A 25,816-nucleotide genomic window follows, 5' to 3' on the forward strand; every position below is an offset into this window, starting at 1 on the left:
TGATAAACTCATCTTCTAGCACCATGCAGATATTAGGGTCTTGCTCCCTAAAGAAAGAGGGGGTAAGATTATGGGCAAGATTATACATGCATTCCAGGGCTTTTCATAAAGTCTGAAAAGAGAAGAGAGAGAGAGAGATCACTTGGCAGGCAGAAAATGGGAAACTGCAACAAGCATAGGGGAGATCAGCTTGAATGAGGCCATGAAGCTGAGTGATGGGAATGGATTCAAAAGGGAGCAGTAAAGAGAAAGGACAGGAGGTCAGCTGAGAATACTAAACTTATCTTGCATAGGACACCCCATGGCTGTATGATGAGAATGACTTTGGTGACTGTAGACCTGGATTAGATTCAAAGGGAGTCCCCAGTGGTATGAGGCTCTATGTTACATTACCAATTCCCATGAGTCCTATGGCTTGCTTTTGCTGCCTTTTTTTTTTTCTTAAAAAAAAAACCAAAAAACAAAAACAAAAACAAAAGGTAGGATTCTCTCTTTATTAAAATGACCCTTTCCTTGCTAAAATTCCCTATGAAATCTAAGCATGCGACATAACACTTCTCAGTAAAAGACCTTATCTATGGAGGGAAGTGGGGCTGGAGGGTAGGATGGGGGCTGGGGAGTGGCCTAATTATCAGCTGAAGAATTCCCGTATCTGTAACTGTTGGACATGACCATAGGGATTATAGGAAGCTGCCCTATGACTTCACCAACAAAGAACATTATCTTGGAGTTGCCTGATACATCCACTTAAGGACCTTGGTTAAAATGTGAATTAAAATCTAGTCAAATCCAATTAAGCATTTTTAAACTGATATCTAATTTGGAAAACAGCTGTACATACTGCTCAACAAATTTCTGCCTTCTCCTTCTTTATTTTTATTTTCTACTTATATATGAAAAAGCATCTGTAGCTTGCTAAAATGTTGCTTTTTAAAGCTGATTTAGTGCAGTCACATAACTGGGCACAAAGGGAAGAATGTCCCCATATTACATCTTCCTAACAAATTATATTTAATAAGATGAAGCTTTATGGGGGTTTCTGTTTTGTTTATTTGGTGTTTACAAATTACAAAACATTCTGTCAGTGGTGTTTTTCTACACTGTCTGGTTAGCTTGATCTTCTTCTCACAACTGAAATGCAGACAGAGAAAAAAATACAGGGAAAAGCATAAATAAAAAGCATCTATAAAAACATATATAGAAAAACAGCATATGGAGCATTTATGCAATCTCATTTTAGTAATCAGCCTTTAAACTTTGTCGATTGGTCCCCTATTCTCTCACGGCTGCAGGTGCACACACAGTAAAGATTACCACTTCCAGAGTGCTGCCCACCACCATCTTTCTGCCAAAGAGTAACAATCTTTTAAACCTGTCAAGCTGCATTATTCTATGTTGTATTCCATTTTATGTAAATGGTATTCCCTGTCTCACCCCTCCGAAATGTATTCTATTGTGTGGGTTAAGAAGGCTGATTAATCAGTGTAAAAATCAACCACCTTCTTTGACTGACACTTATCAGTAGCAGCACACAAGTGGACCTCAGGAAAAAGCAGTCTCTTGTGAACAGCTGCAGCCCAAGGATGGTAAATGTCCATGCCTTAGATGTTCTGAACATTTCATGGTCTGTAGAGTACATTCATGCTCTGTCATGGATTGACTCTGGCACAGTGCCAGTGCCCCCATGGAAGGTGTATCCCCCAAAATGGTTGCTTTGAGATGCTCTTAACTAGGTTAGGTGGCTGAAGACAGACATTATAAATATCTTTCAAAAGACTTAGTTCTACATGTGTTTCACTCATCAAAAAAAACCTATACAATGGGTGAGAAATGGACTTCACACAAGGAGAAGCCCAAGGATAAAATACACCAGATTTTTCCAAATAGGTAACGAATTTATCTGTAAAAGAAACTTCCTATTGATCCAGGCACTCTGGCCTAGTCAATCTAGAGTGTGGTTAGGTGTGGTCAGACATAACTGTATCAGTGTTTTTACTTCTATCTAGTCCGAAAATTTATTGAATGACAAAATTCTGTCAGCTTCATGTAACACACTGAATTAGGGAGAAAACATGAAAGAAAAAAAGAAGTGAAATAAACTTCTTGGCTGTAACCTACACTAATTCAAATCACCAGCTGCCTGACAACGTATTAAGTTGCCTCACAGACACCAGACAAACCTTTCCTTCCTAATTCACAAGGATTCTTTCCTTCCTGGCAGAGTTCCAGCAGAGTCTAAAGCTATGCTCCTGTGGCTGCCGGAAACATCCAGGAGACAGTGAAGTGGCCTTGTTTACAGCAAGGATGGTATAAATAGAAGAGCTGAAGCCTCTTTCTCTCTCACCATTCCCCTCCAGTTCTATTACTACAGTACTCTAAAATCATCAAAGTTGTGCAACAATCCATTTCATCCTTTCTCCTCTAATTAGGCAATTCTACATGTCTGTCTTGATAGGTGAGGCTTACTGAAGCACTTAATCAGTTTCTGGAGGGGCATCATAGTGCCAATCCAAATGCTTATTTAAACAGAGCTGTAGTGCCAAAGCCATCATATTCTGCAGCAGCATGGAAACAACAGAATCTGTGAGACACAGATTGCCTCACACAATTTTTTTAAATCAGCCTTCAATGTGAAGAAGCACTTGTCCTGTATTCATCCTGTATACGTTTAACAGGTCTAGAGATTAAAACATGGAAAGAATTTTACATTACTGGGCTTTCCTGGCAAATAAAACAATTAGAGCAATTCCAGTACAAGCCCTTCCTGAAACTGTGCTAACAAGGCTTTGAATCTTAAAAACTGCATTTAAATCAAACAATCCATTTGCAAACCCATCACATACAGCACACACATAGTAGGTGGGGATCATTTCATTGAAATTAGAAAGCAAATGTCTCTATACATGAGAGGTCACCAGTTGTTGTACATTAAAATCTTTTCACTGTTAGGCATAATTAAAATACTCTAACAGTGGTTTCAGTAATTTAAACATTGCAGTATTGTTGTAATATTTTTCTAGGCTTCAAGAGTTCACAATTGTTTGGTCCAATCAAATCTGGGAACACTGGAGAAGTTATCACCCATCAAGGTAATTACTTTCAAGTTGAAATAATTACTCCATCAATGTTAATGGTCTTTCAACTTCAATAAAGCACTCACCTGCCGATAATCACAGCTAACCTCTTGCTCTCATGCAATTCCCTCTCTATTTAGCAGGTTATATTACAGCCGTTAGAGTGGTCACTTGTCCTGAACAGCTGCTGAATTTCACTTTGATCGTCTGTGAACCATAAAAAAATTAGTCATCTGTGTATGATTTCCCCTAACCCACAAGCCCTTGCAGAGCTAAGGAGATGATCTTTTGGCTGCATTAGGGCACTGCTGAGCAGCCATCTTGTTTCTGGTGGTGGCCACTTTCCACTGCCTAGCAGCACTACAGTAGCCTAATTAACTTTTGCCCTCCACTGCCGTTTACAGCTTTCACACGTTGCTAAGTAGCACATCTTCTGAATTTATGGCATGTACAGGGATTCCTTCACTTATCCTCTTTTCTTAGGGTGCACTTAATTTCCCAGGCATCTGCAATAGGCATGTACAAAAAATTTTCACCAGTGTCTCTCCTTGGCATATTTTTTTATTATTCTTGTGGTTACAATCTTCATTACTTCTATGAGAATGTTGCCATGTACAGTACTAAATACTGCATTACTGAATAGTCTGCACAAGGAAGTTAATAACTGTGTAGTATCTCATCTCCAATGCTGCCAAATGTTCACAGGTCTATATAAGGAAATAGAAATGAAGGACTACACATGAATGTATTATGTATTTTTAAATGTTACTAATAGAAAGCAACTAACTCTGGATGCCTGATTCCAGATATCTGTAAAATCCTGCATAGGTGGCATTAATATATGGCAGTACTGGCCACTCAAAAATATTTCTGATATATTATTTTTGATATGGAGGTTTTTAAAAAGTCAACTATACTTAATATTCTGACTCAATTTATCTGACATGAAAATTCTGTCTGCTTATAAGCACACAATCATGCTAGCCAAAGCGTCATCCTCCTACCAAAGTCTTTATTACTGCTATTCTGCAATATGTCGACATTTTTCCCTGTCACAGCGCCTGCCAAGAGAAGCTTGGCCAGTGCAGTTATATACCATCTCCCCAATAATGCAAGAGAAGCTAATATGTGTTCTCAACTGTTAGCACAGCTGCATCCAAACCAGAGGCTTTGCTGGGGCAGTGATAGCAGCTAAGAGACGTATTAATTTTTTTCACCCAAGCTGGCATGGTTATGCAAAAAAAAAGCCTTTAAGGATAAGTTTGGCCTGAGAGCTTCATATTGCAAAACACATTGTGAGAAAACCTGTGCAGAGGTACAGGATTTCCCAGGAATAAGACCTATAATGCTTAATCTCTTGCAGCCTCTAAAAAGCATGTTGCACTTTGATCTACACTTGGCTGAAGTGAATTTAACACAGTGAGACCTTGATTCTACATAATAATAATAATTGGTGGGCAATGAGCATAACAGGCAGTTTTCCTTTTTAACCCTCTGGATGCTTTGATTTCTCCAAGTGTTTTTGAACAGCTACTTATTTTTATGTTTTTTTACTCATCTTCCTGGCTTTGAATTCTCCTGCTCCCAATAAACAACCAAACATTTGATATAATTGTCATGGGAAAAATAGCATTACAGACCCACAAAATGTCTATCAAGAAATGTCCAAACCTACCCACAGTTCTACCTCACAGCAGCATTTGGAATACAGCGGTTAAAGAGCTGTGATGTTTTGATGACATCTGGCAGGCACTCATTGGCTTTATAATGAAATCAGCTGCGTTCTGGGTTCACAGGCTTAAATCCTAAGTTCACAAGAGATGCTTACTTTGACAATCTAGTCACTTTATGCAGATTTCTGTAAATGAGAACCAACTGAAAATCCACTCCCCTATAAACACATCTGTCTCATGCTAATGCTTTCAAGACACTAAATATGATTCCTGCTTTAGAGGGTTAAAATGAACTGAAAAGACATTGTGGGAGACACTTGTGCTGCTGCAACCAGTCTTGACTTGACTTTGCTCTGCAAATAAACCAGAATGTCAGTTTAACTCGCTGTCACCGAACATCACTACACTCCTGGTCAAACAAGCTAAGGAAATGGGTGACACTGCTCTCTAACTGTGAAGAATCAAAATGGCTCATGTATATGTCCCTGGCTTCTAACAGTGCAGGACACCTTCCTTTCATTTCAGGGGTAGCAGCTTTTGCTCTGAGAATTGAGTTCTCATTTTTATCTCCACAGGCAGTGTAAAATTTCAAGGGGTCAGTGATAACCTTAAGGTACCAGACAGCCACATCTTTGACATATTAACTGAAATACGTCTTAATGGGGAGTAAATAGCTGGATTTGAGGGAAGTATAGTGGACAAGTCTGTTAAATTGTTTGAAAACCCAGAAGATGCTTTTCATTTGTCTCTGAAATGGATGGAAAATAAGCTGCTATATAAGAACAGTCTGCAGGGACATTAGCAAAAGCTTAATTTGTATCCTGCAGTGCCACAAGGATAGTATTTCTCCTCTAAGTTTTGGTCGAGCTTTATGTCCTGGGGCAGGCAACCAGGGTGCAACCAACAAGCGCAAGGGTGGGATCAGCCACTGAGATTCTAGGCACTATTTTTTTTTTCTGGAATAATCTAATGGGATAAGAACGGAGTCTAACAGATTAAATAAAGGACCAAACTCATTGCTTTCTTAATACTTTAAGTCTTACTTGTAACATGGAAGCTTGTGAGAAAGAATGACTAATGGCATATCCCATGAGGGAGCTCCAATAGAGATGCTTTAGGAGATTAAATTATTTAGCCTAGTACCCATGAAGGCTATATTTTAAAGGGGCAGAAGTTTAACCATTGGAATTCTAGTTCCTTCAATAAAATTACATTTTAATTAAAGTATTGCATTCACAAAGCTAAAGTTAAGGGTATATCAGCAATTTCATGACAAAATTCTATTTTTAGTGTTTCTAACTTTGAAAGTTGGTGTCTATGTTTTTGCCTGCTGGGATAACTGATCTAACCTCCTGCAGATATCTTTGATAACATGACTCCATGCACTTTATGTCAGTGTCTTTGATTCAAAGCTTTAGCTGTTCTGCTATATTCAGAAGAGGCAGGATTCAGATCTCAGGTCCCTGGTATAAATCAGCAACAATTCTACTCAGTTAATACAGCTGCAACAGCTTAAAGTAAGTGCAACTGATGGAGGAGATGTGCAAAAAATATGTCCCCAAAGGGTAGTGTAATATTTTAAATAAAAATGGGTAGCAAATACCATAATTGACCCATGTTCAAGACAAAGAACAGTAGAAAAACCATACGAGCTAGCTTTGCTGCAATGCTAGTAGAACAGCTATACATATGCTGCCAGAATGTCATTTTGATTCAGTATAGTGTTTGGGAAAAATAAAGGATTTTGGAGCCAGGAAAATACTAATTCAGTAAATAATAGCTTGTTAATCTAAAAGGCTTTTAACTGATGCTGTTAAAGAAACACTGTAGCAACATTATTTAAAATACAATTTTGTTAGGTTTTATTGCCCACAGTACAACCATCTTGGACATTTTCTGTTGTTGTTGGCATGCTTAGAAGACATTGCAATGCATGACCAGCCAGGTCAATTCTGTTGCTCAGAACACATTGCACGCTGCTGAAGCAGAGTAGCAGGAGAAGCCCTGGCTTTTCACTAGTTTTAAAATCTTAGGTGCATCATCACAGCTATGACAGTGGTAATTTTTCTTAAAAGCGGTTAAGGGAGCTAAGTACCAAAGTGCCACTGAATTTTATAATCCCAATCAACTTTTTTTAAGCCTGGCATGCTGTGCAATGTGAATGCAACTGCTTCAGAAGGCAAAAGTATATTATTCCTATACCTCTGTTCAGAAACTGTTCTCCTTTTCAGAAAAAAAAAAATATTACAAACCTAATCCATTTAGGAAGCTAGACACAAAACTGGTCTGAAACCCTGTGATCAAAGGTATGTAAGATTACCAAGCTGGAAACTTCTTCCATTGTGTCATGTGGAGATTTGTCTGAGGAAGTTATTCAAAGGTTACTATTGGGTATTCCAGAGAAAGCTTTTTGGGATCTTACTTGAATTGCCAACCACATACTTCAAAATTGGGATAATAAAGAATTTAGGGGATTTCTGGTATTATTTAATACTACCATGGACTATGAAGATTCTAGGTTTATGAACTTGAGGTGGCACTGCTGAGGAAGCCAAACTTCATTACAACTTCCTTAAACTTTTAAAATTTCTTTTCAGAAGACAATCAAGTACACAAGCTGTCCTAATATACAACAGTTCAGTCCAACCTGTCTTGCGATAGAAAGACTAGAATGCAATATACCCCCTATGCAATAGGGCGGAGGAACAGTGATAAATGCACAAAACACAACCATTTCTGTCACTGGTTTACACAATGTTGTTAGTCAGCTCACAAAACAATGCGTATGTGAAATCTATCCTTTCACATACTGAATAGAAACAGGAAAAGAAAGGGAAGGGAAAGACAGATCAACAGGGCAAAGTAACATTCCAATATAAGTAAGTGAATTGGAAATAAAAGTAGAACTGCTTTTATTACCGATTAATTATGAGGGGAACATGCAAATAGGTTGCATATACAAAGTATGTAATTACTAAGTAATTCATTCACTTTATGATTCCAACTGAAATAAAAAATGGAATTCTATACAAGGAGGAGTGATACTGCTGTTCTTCGTGCAGGTCTTGTGAAACTATTTTGTCAGTCAGACAAAAAGTTCAGGACAGTATTTTCAGAGCAAGGCTGACAAATGGATGTGCTTAACTCCTCCAGACATGACACATCCATGCTTCTGAGTAATCTACTTGCCTCTACCAGAAACCCAATATTAATGTGAAATGTTTCAGTCTGCATTGGGCCAAACACAAAACTTCAACCAACAAAACAACAGGTAATTGGAAACCCCACTTTTCTAACCAGTGTTAAGGCAGATTTAAGATGAGATTTAAGATGTTAAGAGATCAAAGCAGAGTAAAACATCTTAAAACTGGTTTTGAGGTCCAGTTCTTACCATTACGGTGAGTGCTGTGACAGCTGGGGTGCTGAACGTTGGGTCACTGCGTTTCTCTTGGTAGACCACTCGGTACAAGGAGATGACACCATTGGGGGAGACCGGCTGGGTCCAGTTCAACCGCACTGAGTACGCGCTTGTGGCTTGTGCCCAAGGGGCGCCCAGGCCCCATGGGGAAGCCTCCAGAGTCTGGATTGAAGCCCACAAACTGTCCACAGACCCCATGGAATTTTGAGATCTGGCACGATACTCATAGAGAGTAAAAGGCTGGAGAGTATCGGACGCATCAATGAATTCCAAAGCTCCTTCAGTCCAGATGAACAAAAGCAGCTCTTCTTGACTGCCCACAGGACGTCTGGAATTAAATCAAAAGCAATGTGTTTAAAATAGAAAACCGCTTCAGCAGTTCCGGAATAGTTGATCCTAAAGTTCCAAGTTCAACTTGTATCAGAAAAATACAGAAATTATTTCCGTACATTACACATCCACAAGGAACTGACTACCTATCTTTGCATCTTAAAAGCATTTCCCTGAATTTGTGTTGGGTTCTGAGTAGTGAAGAAGAGATTTTTGAGGCAATCAGTTATTCTCCTTTATCTAGACAAATACTATAAAAAGTGGCAAACAAGTGTGCTGTCACAGTCCAGGGCAGCAGAGCAGCAACACAACAGCATGTTGTCCTTCTAGGATAGAACAGACCACAAATGAGACTTTCAGAACTTAGAACATGAAATTTTAAATCTATCTGTATTTGCTAAGCAATAACTTAAATTGAAATATGGGTGCAAGTTTTCAGCATTTCTGAAAATCAATTTATTTACTGAGCTACTCACCTCAGAATCCCTCATTTATGGAAAACTTGTGACCAGTTCACTGGAGAAAAATATTATCTAATGAATAAGGGATAAATATTCTATCATGCCCTCAAAACTAAAGCTGTGCACTTTCAAAATCTGTTTTGCTCACACTAAATATCCCATTGTTTCTTGCAAATTGAGTAAGTAATCCCTTGTGCATAAACTTAGCAAAATTTGCAGCTCCACCACCAAACCTCATTAAAATATCACACGGAATGTTTTCTGTAATAAACAACATATTTTTTCCAACACTGTTTTTGTTTAAAAATGCAAACCTGAGACACACGAAGAAAAATAATTTTATTGGGTTTTGTACCACGGGTTTTTCTTTTTGTACATATGTACATATATCTATACGTAGACACACACGTATACATATATATGTATATATGTATATATGTATATATGTAGCATTACTACTGCAGATATGCTTGCCTTGGACCTGGGGAGTACCAGAGATTACAGATGATCCTCAGCACCTTTGTAATATGCCCCCTTCTTCTATATAATTTACAGCAGTTTTAATAAGCTGAGTACTCATCTTCAAAACAGAGTTATCAAATCAATTCTTTCACTTGGCATAAAAATGTTTGTGTGAAATTAAGTTGGTTACATTTAAACACTGTGATAAATCTCAGTGATGGTTGGGCTGCACTGCACATGAATTTAAGTATTTCCCCATCTCTTCACAGGAACTCTGGCTTTTGCAGAACATAAAAGCGCTTTCACCCTCCATGCCAACAACAAAAATCCAAATTACATTATCTGCCACTTTTATTGCAAGTAGGCCAAATTTGCAGAAGTAAAATTGGTTTGTCTGGCTACTGGGTGTCATCATCACTACACACACACCAGAAGCTGAAGAACATTTCTTTGGCAAGAGAAAATCTGTGTTCCAAAGAATGCTGTTGGATTTTATCTTGTTAGGTCAAACCAGGAATTAATTTATTAATAAAAAAACATTGATTTTTTAAAAACTGATAATCTTAGCTGCTTGTAATAATGTATTCCCAGGTATTAACATGCAAATATGAAGAACATAATGAATGCAAGTGTGTACACAGCTGTTTATTCATCCTCTGTGTATATGCATATATAAGCAGGAACAAAGACATTATTTTCTCATACGAAACTAAGTAAGTTTTGATAAATTCTGAGATAAGCAGACTATATGGACACTGTTAAAATGTGATTAAAAAAAAAAAAACAAAAAAAGAGTTTTGAAGCACAATATCTCTGTCATAGTGAAATAAGCAAATTGTAAGATATGTTGATACTGAGGGTTGGTTGGCAGAACTGGGCAAAGACTGGCAGATAGAAGAAGCAGGAAAGACTCCCTAGAAATTCCTGGTCTCTGTAAAATTCAGGGTCCAAAACTCCCCATTGTCTCCAAAATTCCAGCAACAGTTTTTAATACAATTGCCCATGCTCTATTATAATGGCAAGCTAAGCCTGCTGCAGACCTCTCCCTTGGATAGTATTCACTGACGTAATGCAAGACATATAATTTTGAAATGTGAATTGTTACTACGTCTTTCTCCTGCACCTAAAAATATAGTCTTTTCTCTGTGTACCCAAAAACATGTCTAAAAAAATATCTGTAAATAAGGGAAAAGAGAGTACATTTTAATGCAAGAAAGTCATATTTAATGTGTCTTGCTGACCAAACAGTATGGGACTCAAATGAATACATAAATTTATGTTTTATAAATATTCTACACTCTGTGATAAACAGTTTTTTCACACTGAATGATCAAATATGCCACCAACTGTAAGCTGATTCACAGGCAAAGCTGTACAATGTACCCTGGTTAAGTATTTAGATCTTATTACTGCTGAATATTTAATGAATGAAACTTATGGTTAGGTAAACGGTTCCATCTGTAGTGCTAAAAACCAGAATATCTTCATGTATGAATAAACTTTGAACAGAAGTGGTTGAACAATCTGTAATCATTTCAATTGCTTTAAGATTTAAGATTCAGCTGCTAATTTAACTGGAAGTATTTCTTGTGTACAATGAGCTGCAAAGGAGAGAATAGCATTTCCAAGAGCTGGAAGTCATCTCTTAATTTGCATAGTCTGATTTGCTGCTTACATTCACTTTGAAGATGTTCAGATAGTTATTTTTATAAGGGCAAATTCTCCCTGCCCCAGTGCCAATCTGAGGCAGATGATACAAGAAGGAGGATATAATCTCCTTTGTGACAGTTAACTCCAGAGCTGTGCTGCAGCAACGCCGACTGCAGTGCTCGCCCCTCGGCTTCCCTGTGTGCAGGGCGGCGGCAAATCCCAGAGGTCTCGAGGGTCAAACCAGAATTATTCCTCACATATTTACCTTTCACCATACAACTAAATTACATGTTTTAGCAGTGCCTGCTGCTTTCCTTAACAGTGAGTTATTTTTAGGAACACTGACAAGTCTTGGGGTAAAATTCAAACAATCAGAGAATCACGCTGTCAAATGTGGGGGAAGAATGCAACATTAGCAATGTCCCCCTCTGCAGCTTCACATTTAATTAAACAAAGAAACCTCACTTGCATTTGTATTCAAGCAATCTACAGTAATGTAGCTTTCATAACTTGGGACATTTTTTTTTAAACATGAGTTTTGATTAAAAAATAAAAAGAACAGAAGGAATTTGAAGTTATTGCATGTAATATACTAGTTTAGATTGGGTATTAGATCAATTACAGGTATAAATAAAAGCCTTCAGGAGTTCTTGTATTCAATGACATAACCATCCATAGGGATTCCTATATTAAACCATCCAGCAACATATGTTCCTTGGAAGCTGTCTTGGGTACAACTCACGGTTAAGGGTATACGATTAAGTAATGAATTAATCATAAAGAGTCGGTCTGGAGGCCTCTCCACTGCAAGTCATGACAGCCAGTGAGACATGTCTTCTTAAATTGTGTTTTGATTTTTCTGCTACATTTTCACCAACAGGACTGCTCACCTAATGAGAGCTACATTTCAATCTCACAAATATACACTAAATAATATAATCTTACTGGGCAGGACATAGACAGTTTGACAGAAAAATTCAGACACTCCCTTAAGGAAGTTACCAACCAAAATACTTTTAATTTTACAGGCAGCATGTCTGTAAGGGCCAGGTCATGTGCCTCCTACACAGTGCATCCTGTTAATCAACAGAGAGCAGTACAATTAGCTCATGTGACCTATAACTTACTAAAATTCAGCACCAAATATATATATAATCTCTTTTCATAATATTTTTTTTTTTCAGAGTAGCAACTTCTGTCGTTGGCAGAGCAATGTTATGTCATGATGAATTGGAACAGAACTTAGATTAGCTGATTATCTCATGAACCAGATCTTTTCTCATTCACAAAATCTTCTAAGTTGTGGTCTTGTTAGAAAAGTTTAAAAGCTTCAGATCTGTGTTTAAAGCCGCTTTAATAATAAAAGAAACTATCACTATCTCCTCTATCATAAAATAACATTTTAACTTTTTGGTTTCTAGCAAAATGGCTGCAAACTTGGGAGTAGTTTTATGATGCTAGAGGAAAGCATGAGTCCTGCCACTTTAATGCAGAGATCTGCACACACACTAGGTCCCCAAGCATTCCAGGTTTTGAGTTAAATGAATTTATTTTGGTGATGATGCAGTAAGGAAGAGGCACATACTGAAGAAGAAATTACATTCCATAACCTCCCATAGAAATACTGCAGTCTTGCTGTTATAACTATGTAAGGCCATGTGTGGCAACAAAATGAAAAAGAACTATCTGCTTACATCCCATTTCTGATTTTTTTGCAGCTATCTGAGAAAGATTTGATATTGTTGTTGTCTAAGCACATTTAAACTTCAGCTGAAATAACTGCCAAGTGATTCATGCCTATGTAGGTGAATATACCGATTGTATCTGGAGCCCCAGTGCGCCATTTTCATTTCACTTTAAATAAAAAACAAAATGTATCTATGTCAGTCAGTGCCCTTCTGCTGTACTCAGAGGTATCAAACAGGCTACAATTATGATTGTGAAGTGATTGTGTCACATTGGAGGAAGGTTTATTGCTTTTGAGTCTGCTAGGCAGTAACACATTCTGTTTCATATTACTCTTTATATCATTGTTTGGCTGTGACTAGAATAATCAAATGCCATCAAATGCTGTCAAATTCAATTTACAGTATTTTTCACTGAAGCAGGCTTTCTGCATTATATTTCCTGTTTTCCTTTTCTATGGTTGCCATGGAATTGCAACGGTAATCATCAGCTTTATTTACAAAACCAACAGAGTGAAGACATGTCTTGGGCTATAACATACACTTTATTCTTCTTTATGCAGGGGAGGGACTTGAGGTTTTGATCAGACAATTAAAAAAAGGCAAACAAAAGGGTATTTCAAGACAGCAGGAATTTTTAGAGACCACTAACAACTTTGAATGAATTTATATTAATTATCACTGAGGAGTCCAAAAAGTAATTGGATTTCCTGTCTTCTCAGTCACATCTCTAATATAATAAAAAGTCCCAAGGTCTTTGTGGGATAGGATAAGCCCAGCATGTGCTTGCCACACATACTTAAGAATTGGAAAACCCAGGAACTTCAGAGTTTAAATCCCTCTCAAACATATGGCTTGAGTTTTATATTCTCTGACTTCTGAAGCCATTCAAGAAGGTTGCTTCAGTGAGCTTTCAACAAAGGCTCAACAGGCACAGAAGAGATCGGTGCTCTACTAGTTTCATACTGCCCTGAACACTGCTATCTGTACAGAAATATCCTCACACAGGATTTGTGAAAAATCCTCACACTTAGGAAACTTCTCATAGCAAGTGAGAATGCATCAGTCAACAACCTACACAGGGCTGATGAATACAAACACCAAGGTACATAAACAGGTGCACTGCAATCACTGTCCAGATTACTTACTTAGGAACATAATACATCTTGGAAAATTGATCTGTTTTAGGAACTTAGATACCTTTTTCTGCTTTTAAAAGTCTCAGAATTGGTGAATTACTCCTATTTCCATTACAAAATTCTCAATTGTCTATCAGAGAATATTGAAGTTTGTACCTAGTGGCCTGGGTAAGCACAGTACAAGTGTCTATCCTACAAACTTTTTCTAAGATTTTTTTGTTCCCTTGAATATTTAAAACGTCCTTTCACGTTCAAATGCTTTTTGTCATTTGTAGTTCAGGAAGATGATTCTTGTTTGAGATCCTATTCCCAGCGTGGCCATCCATAGACCAGATTCTCACCTTAGCATTTGAAAGGTAATATATATATATTGTTTCAAATATACTTCTACACCCTTTTTCACCTCCCAAAAAATCAAGGAATAAAGAAAGGAACTGTTAAGTAGGACTAAGAATCTGAGGTGATAAGGGCATATACCTGTAGATAAAGTAGTTAGTAATGATGCCATTTGGTTTCCTGGGTGGTGCCCATTTCACTTCTATGAGTGCAGGTCCAATTGCTTTAACAACAGGTGGGCTCAGTTCTCTGGGAGGTGCTTCAGCTGTTCTTGAATATGTTTGACCACCCACACCACACCCACCTACAAAAACAGATGTTTGTGTAGGGATAAGAGCTTTTTCCTCAACAAAAAATACATTTAAAGCAAATGAACATCAAGTAAAGAAGCTGTTGGTGGAAATGATGTCTCATTTCACCAGTAAACACTCATTTAAATTACCACAACTCTACTGATTAATTACTACTGATTTTCAGCAGTGTGAGTAAGGAGCAAATTGGTTCAAAATTGTCATTTTAGAAATACTTATCTCAATAATTTTTGAAAATTTCCATCAAAGACAGAATTTCTAATTTTTGGGCTCTTCTCTCCTGTCTTTATGATCACCACTTCTTGTTGGTGAATAGTTACAGAACTGATTCAGTTCTGTACATACTTTTTCAAAGATCTTTAAGCTGCTTGTGAAGAGCTTTTAATAAAGTGGCACATACAACTTAAAATACATATTTGAGACATTGATTTGATATATTCATTATATATGGAGAAGTACACACATGATACATGGAAAAATATTTAATGCTTCATTCAGTGCTAGGCCTTCTTTTTACTAGAAAAACATTTGACTCCAATGTAGAATAATGTAATCTGTTCTGCAGAGCTGCATCTAGCTGGAAAATCCCTTCCAGCCATACAGATGAGTGTTTTAAATTGCCTTACCACTCTGGCATGCCTGTATTCTTATCTCATACAGGGTGTAGGGATCCAGGCCATCAACAAAGGCAAAATGTGCGCGTCCTACCGGTTTCACCAGCAAAGTGGGACTGCTTGCATTTAGAAGGATGTTGTATTCCAAAGGCACATTGACAATGAATATTCCTGTTGTGAAACAGAGAGGAACCAGTGATTATCTGAAACATTAACAACAGTTAAAGAACAACTTCAAAGAGCCAATTCATCGCATGCAATTTTAAATGCAAGCCCCCTCTGGAGGTTTTCCCTACTGCTTCTTTTGAAAACTACAATCATTTAAATATAAACTGAAATGGATCCATCTGCAGATTGTAAGTAGAAGACAGACATTATGGTTCTTAGGTAAGAATCAAAATTCAATTCAATCAATGCCTGTTTTGCAATTGCCACTTCTGGGAAGACCAACCTTATGACTTGGAACCAGGCAGCTTTTATATATTTTGGACGAATAACAGCTACTGAGCACTGCTGTTTGAATAGTCATATGATCAAACAAGTGAATTGCAACCATTCAGCAAATTATGCCTTTTTTGTCCAACAGCAGTAGCTGAGTGTAGGTTCTTAGCCTGCTTCACCAGTAAAATTCAATAGCTTGAGCCAAGAAACATGTAATTTTAAATGATGTAAAAACAAACGCTTCAGTTTTTGTTAAAAAAAAAAAAAAACAAAAAAAACAAAAAAAAACCAAAAAAAACCAAAAACAAAAACAACAAAACCTCTCAGATTTTGGTACTTGAATTCAAGAAACATATAGTTTTAAATTATGTAAAAACAAACTTTTCTGTTTTTGTTAAAAAAAAATAACGCTCTCATTTTTTAGTATTTGAATTCAAACATTTTCTCCATCAATTCCTATCCCCATGCTGTCAGTTCTTAATTTTCCAGTTTTCTTGAGAAGCTGAAAAACTCAGTTCCTTCAGAAGAACAAGTTGAGCCATATACCACCCCTTTTAAACAATAGGCAGATGTTCTGGATGTTCTCTTTTCTTCTTCCACATGGCATCTCTAAGAGTTTTGGTTGATTGGTTGGTGGTTTTGTTTGATTTTTGGTTCCCTTGGGCATTGATATATTTTTAGGAAATGGGCTGTAGGTTTTCTAATTTTTGTCTACTGTAGATTGGTCTGTGCAGACAGCAGCAGTTTCATATAACCAAGAGAATGACCAAAGAAGAGATTGTATTGTGTCTTTCCTTCATTCTGCAGTCACATAAGGAACAGCCCTAAGAAAGGACAAAGTACAGACCAAACAAGGTTCATTTCTGAGATGAGTCAAGATATATCTGATCAGTAAAATCACATTTCTCTTGCAACACAACACCTACTTTAGATGTCACAGAGATGTCTTTGTGACTGCAACAAGGACCAGATGCCTGTGAGCAGTTCTGAGACTTGCCCAGACCTTGAGATTCTTTCCTTTTTTAACTTGAGGAAACAACTCAGCTTTTTCTCCTAATTACAATTTTGGTCCTTTTCTGATAAAGCATCCATGTTGATTCTACTACCCTGAAGCTACAAAGAGCATTTTGTTTCCACTGTTGTGCCTCTGTTAGACGGGTATTTTTAGCTAAGTATGTATGTGAATATATATAACTAAAAACCAGAAGTTTGCAAGAAATCAGAGATTTCAAGTTTAGTTCTGGTATTATGAACAACTGATGCACTTTGAAAGATCAGAAAAATCTTTGAAACACCATGGTTTTACAATTCTCGTAAGAAAAAAAGAATATAAAAATCCCAAAAAAATAACATTCAGCTGCCTGACTAGATGCTAGACAAAGAAAATGCCATTACACTAAAAAGCTGAAAAATAGCCCTGAAGTAGAGCCATGACTTCAATCTTATTCAACTGCACAGCTTACAGAAGAACAAAGATGTTGTTAGGAGCTGTTGGAAGAGGTGAAGGGAGAAGGAGACAAAAAATGCAGAAATTCCTCTGTAAAATTTCCTTCCTCAGTGTAAAAGTTACAAGAAAAATACCAAGATATAATCATTAAGAATGGAATAACATAAATACAACTTTCTAAATCAAGGACAATGTTACAGAGTAAACCTCTGAGAGGTGATCTTGAGGTAGACTGGTTTTGCCTCAAAGTAAATTATTTTTTGCCTGATGTATTGAAGACTAAATGCTCCAGAAGACTGCACTTGAATTTGCAGTGTAAAATTTTCCAGTAATTAAAAATATATTGTTAAAGACAAATAATAATTATTATTACTGTTATTATTAGTAGTAGCATTTCACCCTATAATTGGAGGGTCTGTAAAGTATGCAACAGAATATCTGAAAGAGTTTGAAATGGTACAGAGCACACCAACAGAAACCTTTATTTAGTCTCCTAGTTAAGGTCCCCTTCTTCTTCAGTCCTGAAAACTGACCAGACATTTCAGCTAGAAAAACCCATTCCTTTATGAGAGTGATATAATTCAGTTTTTTGCATTTCATCAGTGCATTTATTCTAGGCAAAAATCACCAGAAACCTTTGAAACTGAAACTATTCAGAATGCTTGACTTCCCAAGGAAGATTAAATATAAAGAAGGACAGCTGAATCCAGCCATCAGTATGCAGCAAAGGACACTTCTTTCAAAATAAATGACCTATCCAACAACATTTGACAGTGTTCAGTCCATATCAGAAATTATTAAAAACCACCTAACAGCTAAAACACAAAATCTTAAAAATGTGATAATGTTGCACTATATTAGGAATGATACCAATAATAAATATGCTCAGGAGAAAAAATATTCTCAAGAAGTAAAAATGAAATTGCAAATAAAATCACATAAGCATCCAATGTCCAGTGGAATCTTTCTATGCTTTGATCAAATTCATTAACTTCAAAGATCAAAGGATCACTTCCTAATCTGAAAAACTGTAATACATACTCTTACAACACAGAAACTTGCAAAAAACCCCTTTTGTTCAGAACTGCCTTCAGCATCTGCAGCCAGTCTGAAACCACTACCTTGTGTACTCTGATGACTGAAGGAAATGAAATAGGCATATTTGTTAAAGTCATCTGGGAAACCACACGACTTGGTTAGTTCCAGAGTTCATAAATTTATGTCAGAATAAAAGGAACCGTAAAAGCACAAGTGAACCAATTTACCCTAAATGCAAATGGCAGTTTTGTTATTTGGTGTCAAAGTTACCATGAGCACAATGACAACCTGCCATAACACATTTTCATGTTCGCTAAAGAACAAGGATTTAGTTGGTTAATATTCCCAGCAATACTCTTTTTCATAATTTACAACAACTAGATGCTGATAGGTTATTTAACATTTATGAAGTTAAGATGTAATCAGAAAAACCCTGATTATCTTTACAAATAACAAAGTTAAATCATTCCACTTTTTTTTTTTTTTTCTCTGTGACTTCATTTCACAGCAGGTGCATATTTTGCAATGGGACAAATCAATCAAATTAAATCCTTCTTTTTTTATGGGCATATTTGGATAACATTTAATGGAAATTCTGTGCAAAACTCTGCAAATTAGGTTTGATGGCTCTGTGTACTTCAAACCAAGGTAGGTCAAAAATAGAATTTGTAGCACAAGATGCTTAAAATTGGGAGTAAAAAGGCACAGACTTACAGACTGGTCACTCAGAATCTGTTTGAAGTTAATTGCTGAAAAATTGTTTACTATGATATGAAGTCCAATCACAATTAACGCAAAATACCTAAACTTTTTCACTTACAACAAATACTGAAACAGGAACATCATCTCTTTTAAAGTTATATTTTAATATTTAAGTTCACAAAACAGAACAATCTATTTGGCTTCCTCAGATTAACTATTTACATTATGCTTCAAATATCCAGATGTCTCAACCTGGTTTCATCAAGTATTCCCACCAAGACTCTGAAAACAGTAACAGCTGGAGATGCTGACTGTTTGCAAGATGCAGAACTTTGGATATTGAACTTGAAAAGCATGTCTTACACAGAGATGGAGCAAACAATAATTTACTCAAAAAAACAAAAATGAAAGAATGTGACATTGGCTTATCAAAAATTTCATTTGCTAATCCACAAGAAACCAGGTTAGTTGGGGAAGCTGTGACAAATACATGGTATTCAAATGCCATGTTTGATCCCAGGAAGAATAAAGTAAGAATCCAGATTTCACACAACTGTCATTCTAACTGATAAGCACACCTAGAGATATACAGAGTGTTATAACATGATGAAGAAGAAAATACTTTAACCCAGATGATCTTTAACATATGAAGCAGGTATCCTAGGAGCAGAGGACAGGATCCTATTTTGAGCACGTTCAGCTTTCAAGTCACCACCAACAGCAACTGAAGACACACAGAAGGATCAGACCCCCAGTGAGGACCAGTGGGGCTGTCAATGAGCTGGTATGCAGGATGGCTACCTGCCTACCTATCAATAAATTTATGGATACACCTTGGGGAAATCATACAGTGGAGTTTTCTTTTCCATTTGGTTCTTCTGCCTCTATCTATGTTACTAATAGTTGTTCCATAATAATTGTAACATATCCTTCCTTAGCATATCAGTTAAATGTACCATACCTCTGAGGTCTGTGCACTGAGGCAATGGCACACAAGATAATGGAATACCTATTTCAGAAAATAAAGCCCTATTTTCCAGAGTGAGTGAGGTGCATCAAGTATTTTTTCTGAATCCATCACTTTAACAACTACTGGGCCACTTTGCTCTTTAGCTAAGTCAGGAGTTTTGAAATGCTACATATCTATAAAGTCACAAGACTTAGATATATTACAGATGCTGATAAGTTATAATTAAACCATCCAAAAGGAAGGTCTGTGTAATATGATGTGTCCGTAACTAATCCTGAGGGTGATTATTTGATCCAAATTTATTACAGCAGATAAGACAGAATGCCAAAGCAGCCCTAATATCCACAGACAGAAAGACACTGTGAACAAGTACCTCCTCATCAAAACTTTGTTAATTAAAAGCACTTTTTTTACATTGAGTCTACACCAGTGAAGAGTTTTGTCCAAGGGCGACTGCCAAGCCTGACAATCCTTATAAATAAAGATGCATTCTAAGTTTGTAAGGAAAACCTATATTGCCTCAATGCAGCCTATTGTGAGACAAGGATTTATGCACAGAAAGGCAACTAGTCAGAAAAAGAATAGTTACTCTACACACATGGACACAAATAACGATAAGAAGCAGTAGACTTTATGCTAATCCTACCAAGCTGGGGATGTATGTGACCCCAAACACCTGTATGATAGGACATGTCAAGGGGATCTATGCTATTCCAGAAGATCAGAACTTCCAGAGTAGACCTCCACCTGCATCCTCTGCAGTCTTACTCTTAAGGAAAAATAACTCTAGAAGCACAAAGGACCTCAGACTGAGCCCAAAGCAGGATTATGAAGGGTCACTAATTAAGTTCCTAGCTTCTGCATAGAACTATGCTTCTGACCACAGGTTTTAGCAGCATTAATAGCATTGTAGCTTCAACAACAATTCAGCAACATCCAGTAACATTTCTCTGTTACATTGCTGTTAGTACTCCCCATTCTTGTAAGATCAGCTGGTGGCCCTGAAGTGCTATAATAGAAGGAACAGCAAGAGTTGCTTTCCTGTCTTTTTCTTAACTAGGAAGAAAACCTGAAACCAGGACAATACCCAACAGAGCACAGTATGAAAATCCCTTCTTCATATTAAAAAAACCTAGATAATTAGCCCCAGAACTAGAAGGCAAAGAAGTTATCAAATATCCACAGAAGTGAGATAAGTGTTCAAGGTGCGTCCCAATATCTGGAAAGAAGGACATGTTCCTTTTCCATCTAAGGAGAATGATTTCTGCAGATCTGTGAATAGATGAACCCTGCATTTTCTGCAGATCCATAATGTCCAGCCTCCTCCTCATCCCTCTGATTGTGTGGTTTCAGGAACAGACGGACCTTTGTACGTATAATCTTAATTGCAACATAATGAAATGTACTAAACAGAGCCTGGTTCTCTTTGCAGGCTTGTAACCTACTGTGAGTAACAGGAATTTAAGCAGCTGGAAAATGTCTAGAACAAAGACAAGCTTTTCTGGGAAACACCCCACACTTCACAGCCTATGCTATTCCAATACATTCTTATGTTTTAAATCTATTTATAATGTTGCTGAATATTTTGTACCTTAAATTATATTTATTATCAAAACTATAATGCAGCATGAGCCACTTTCCAATAAAACCAACTGTAGATTATATGCTATTTGAATTTACCTGCCTTCTGCAGGGTTCTAAATCCTTTCAGGCAGTAGGGGGAAAAGTTTAATTTAAGATTTTAATCTTTTTCATATATTATAGCATTTCTATAATGGATTTTGTGCTCCTGAAAACTAAAAGACTGACAGCTCAGGGTATTATAGATTTATTAATCATTGCTTAAATGGGTAGGGTGAGCACTGCTAAGCACTGCCACAATACTTGCAATCCCAGTCTTGAAGGCAAAATACTTTTTCTAGGTGACTTTATTTTTAATGCAAACTGACCCTTTCTAAGCAAGGATAAAACATCTTAAATAATTAGGAAAAAGAGATATTAAAAACTCCCATGAATTCATTGATAAAACACATATGGCTATGATTGCAATATGCAAACATCTGAAGTTTCTAAAAAAAAACTGACGAAATTTTAAGTGAAAAAAACCCAGTATATACAAACTAGAAAACACCTTTTTGGAAATGAACTGCACTAGACAAAAGATTGTTCATTACAAGGCTCTCATTGTCCCACAATAAATATAGCATATAATTTTTGTAACATCAGTAAAGTGCTCCAATTTCTTAAGCTATGACCTATATTGATGAAACATCATATAGTTTCTCTTATGAAAAGATTCTATAATTCAATTATTCCTTGTTAGCCCAGATTTATAGCAGGTGAAGGCCACCTGATCATGTTCAGGAGAAGACTAACTAGAGGAAAAGTACTTCTGGGCGTTTGCTGATCCACCATACTGCAAGGTAACATATCCACAATACACTAAGGTGCTCCAGCAAGTAAAATTTACTCAATCAGGTCAAAGCTAGCACAGGATCTCTGTCACACAACCTAAAAGGTTGTCAGGTTTCCCTGATGATAACTCAGGTTAGTATGAAAAGAAGAGAAAACTCATATTTTTTTTTCATTAATATTTGCACTCAGTTCATAATATCAAAACACACAGGGTTTTGCTCAGCTAAACCTTACAATACTGATGTCAAGTATCTAGATCAATATTATTAAAATAAAATGTTTCTAGGACACAACAGCTTTAGATACTGGGTATTTAAATCACTAAAACTAAATAGGAAGAATAAAAATATCAGAAGGATTCAGCTGTCTACCTGGATATACTAATTTTTCAATCCTTTCATTTTGCTACAAAGTACTACATAGAAATACATTTTTACCTGGCATATCCCAAGCTAGAAATATAGAATATGCATCAATTACTGTGACATTATATGGGACATGAATTTTCTCTGGCGTTCCTGCTGGTGTTTGTATAACATATTTATCACTAGTGTTGCTGCCACCCCAAGTGCTGGCTTCCAGCTGGTAAACATATCTGCGCAAACACAAAAAGATCAGTGGACACTGCAGTTAGAAGCTTTAGGCATATCAGTAACAGAACATTTCCATGTTCACCAATTTAAAGTGAATACAATAAGTAATATATAATACATTTATAATACATAATATTTGTATATAATACAAATACTGCATTAGTGAAGAATTTCACATTTAAGTTTTCTTAATGTGAGAAAAATAACTTAGAATAATAATTACCATAGAACCTTAGATACCAAAACTCAAATACTAATTCTAAATACTAATACTAAAATTCAAATTAGCTTACATAAGTAAGAGAAGTATTGATTCAAAAAGTGACAAAACTAGTTTCAAACTTACTTCTATAAAAATATCAGCAGTCACTTTTGAGCCTGTATGTTCAGTATGCACTGGAACATTATATACCATGTGCAGTGCTGTTTGTTATATAAAACCTGACATTTTTCAGAGTATATTCCATGATGGAAAAATACCTATCATTGAGCTACCAACAAGCTATCCAAGAAAAAAAAAATAAAAAATCTTTGCTTCTTTGAATCAGAATGACCTATTCTCAAAAACAAAACAAAAATTAAGAGTCCTTTGATTAATGTTTTTCTAACATTTGAAAGACTCCTAAAAGTGCTCAACCAATTTTCAGTAATGAAGTAATATTTTAAGAGCATTTTCTTTTGTTCACAATAGTTATATTTTGTACATTTCGCTAACACAAATACCTACATTTTTCAAGGTCTTTCACCTGTTACCAGAGCTCTTTAACATGCCTTACCTACTGTTGGGCTGCAGGTTAGCATCTGTGAAATTCAGGTCTGTATTGCCACCCAGGAAAATCTGCTCTCCATCACGGAATAATCGATAATGAGTAATGAGTCCATTGGGTTCCTCTGGTTCACTCCAGTACATTTCCACTTCTGTTGAGCTGACTATGATATGATGAGGTTTTGGCCATACCCCTATTAAAATCAAAAGGACACTATTTTAATTTTATGACAGAAACTCAAAGGTGGTTTTTTTTTTTATTTTCCCATACTTGTGCTGCTGTTTTCAGCAATGTAAAGAAAGCATAAAACATTGCCAGGGAGAATGACAGAATTTAACACACTTTCTTTATTTATCCTATAACAAATGCAACCAAGTAGACAAGGTAAAGATTAATGAAGAACAAGGCCAAAGGCTGCTGCCTTTATATGTTCAGTAGTCTCTGCATATTCATTTGTGCTTTAAAAAAAAAAAATTCATCTTCCAATTCTAACTTTGTTAATGAAGCTAATGAATTTAGAGATGAATTGGGGAAATTTTTACAAAAAGAAAGTCGAATTGCAGTGCTAGGCAGTAAAGAGAATGTGGCAAGATGCAAAAACTCCAAGAGAGACAGATTCTCTTGTGTAAATTTCTACATGATAGCTTGATGGATGATGGTGGAGTTGTGCACCTTGTTCATCCGTCAGAAAATACGAGCCCGCATGACCATCTCTTTGCAGTTTTGTAAGAATGACTTTCTCCCTTACCATGAGGAGCAGCTTGTAAAGTTTGACCTGAAAGTGGTTGGCTGGAAGCACACCCAGCAGATGTGCATGCAATAAGCACAAAGCTGTAATTAGTGTATGGCTGCAGACCTAAAAAGAGCAAAGAGAGTTTAGGCTGAGATGTTGACATCAATCATTCCAAGAATTATATCTCTTCATAGAAAGTTACCGGACTTAAAGTTAACTTACAGCATTTTTGGCAAACATAAAGTATAAGCTACTCTTATATTACACCTGAACAATACTGAAATGGTGAATTCTCACTAATTTAGACATATATCCTCTACTGATTTAAAAGATCAAACAAAACAATTCAGACTGAATATCTGTCTATGCGGCAATGGATCTATGGATATCCCTCACATACCTGAATCAGCTTTAAATAAAAAAACTCAGATGACACTGGCAATGCAGAAAAACACCTGAAAGTGCAATTGCTTAGAGTTTTGGACTTGAAAACCTGAAAAGCCTTTAATGTCTTGAAAATGTAAAACTAATACATTTGCAATAACAAGATAATAAAATACTTGTAGATGAAACCTTCTACTACATTGCAAATAAGTCCAAAGATACTCCTGTGACCTTCCCAATTTCTATTTTTTATTTTCCCTCTATTTGATACAAGACTTTACAATAAATGCTACAAAGCAGTTAGAAGCTGAACTGGCAACCAAGCCCTCATTACAAAATATTTAGCTACTTGTAATTTTTTAAATATTTTTTTTTTTTTCAGCTCAAACCTTCTATGCTGTACATCCTTGAATTAGATGAGAAGAAAATATATTGCTTTGCCTTTTTCTTGGAAGTTTTCAAACATCCTTGTGCTGTGTGTCAATGACTTCAGATTTCACATCAAATTGCCTGTGGCTTAAGAATTTGACTTTAGGGATCCTCATAAAATTGCACTCATAATTTGACTAAGATACTGAGCTTTTAGAATAGCCAATTCTGTGCACCCATTAAAGGCTTCTTGTGGTTAAATTGTTAAAGATGCAGACCACTGTGAGAACACCTTAGAGCTCAGCTTAAACTGCTGATCAGCCTTCCTCACACAGCACCCTCCAGCCCACAACACAGCACCTTTGCTAAATTATTATTTCAGATATTTCTCAAAATCGATCTTTAAGGTATCACCAGGGACAAACACTAAAAACCCCTTTCTCACATTTTCGAGGACCCCCTTGTTAACACCTCAGAATACATTAAATAAAGGTTCCTGTTCCTGAATGTAAAGGATACAAAAAGTACAACAAGAAGCAAATTATACACAAAATCTCTTTGAAAATATTAGAATTTCAAAACTAAACACTCAAAAACTAGGAAATTCCAGTGACAAGATATTGTACAATACAAACTGATCCTCTTTTGTTCACAGACTTTGTGGCACAGTCCTTTCTAAACCTGCCTCCAACATGTGGTCTCCAGAGCCTGATTAATTGAAATTTGAGACTTTTTCTTGTAGCGTTCACCCCTAGAGCATACAGATGCTTTACTAACACCAACTTGCTGAGCATTCCAAATGTC

General features: G+C 36.5%; 1 protein-coding gene across 1 annotated transcript in view; it reads right to left on the bottom strand.

Annotated features, from left to right (window-relative positions):
* The window catches only part of USH2A (usherin), a 372,299-nt gene that overhangs the window by 46,755 nt on the left and 299,728 nt on the right, over positions 1 to 25,816 (bottom strand). Inside the window, exons 55-60 of the mRNA XM_041426677.1 lie at positions 24,275 to 24,382; positions 23,536 to 23,719; positions 22,604 to 22,761; positions 15,166 to 15,324; positions 14,370 to 14,532; positions 8,139 to 8,493 (exon numbers count right to left, since the gene is read on the bottom strand). Of these exons, the coding sequence (XP_041282611.1) occupies positions 8,139 to 8,493; positions 14,370 to 14,532; positions 15,166 to 15,324; positions 22,604 to 22,761; positions 23,536 to 23,719; positions 24,275 to 24,382 (1,127 nt within the window). The remainder of the gene's footprint in view (positions 1 to 8,138; positions 8,494 to 14,369; positions 14,533 to 15,165; positions 15,325 to 22,603; positions 22,762 to 23,535; positions 23,720 to 24,274; positions 24,383 to 25,816) is intronic.

The sequence above is a fragment of the Onychostruthus taczanowskii genome, unplaced genomic scaffold, assembly GCF_017590055.1.
Source record: "Onychostruthus taczanowskii isolate IOZ18803 unplaced genomic scaffold, ASM1759005v1 scaffold93, whole genome shotgun sequence".
NCBI lineage: Eukaryota > Metazoa > Chordata > Aves > Passeriformes > Passeridae > Onychostruthus > Onychostruthus taczanowskii.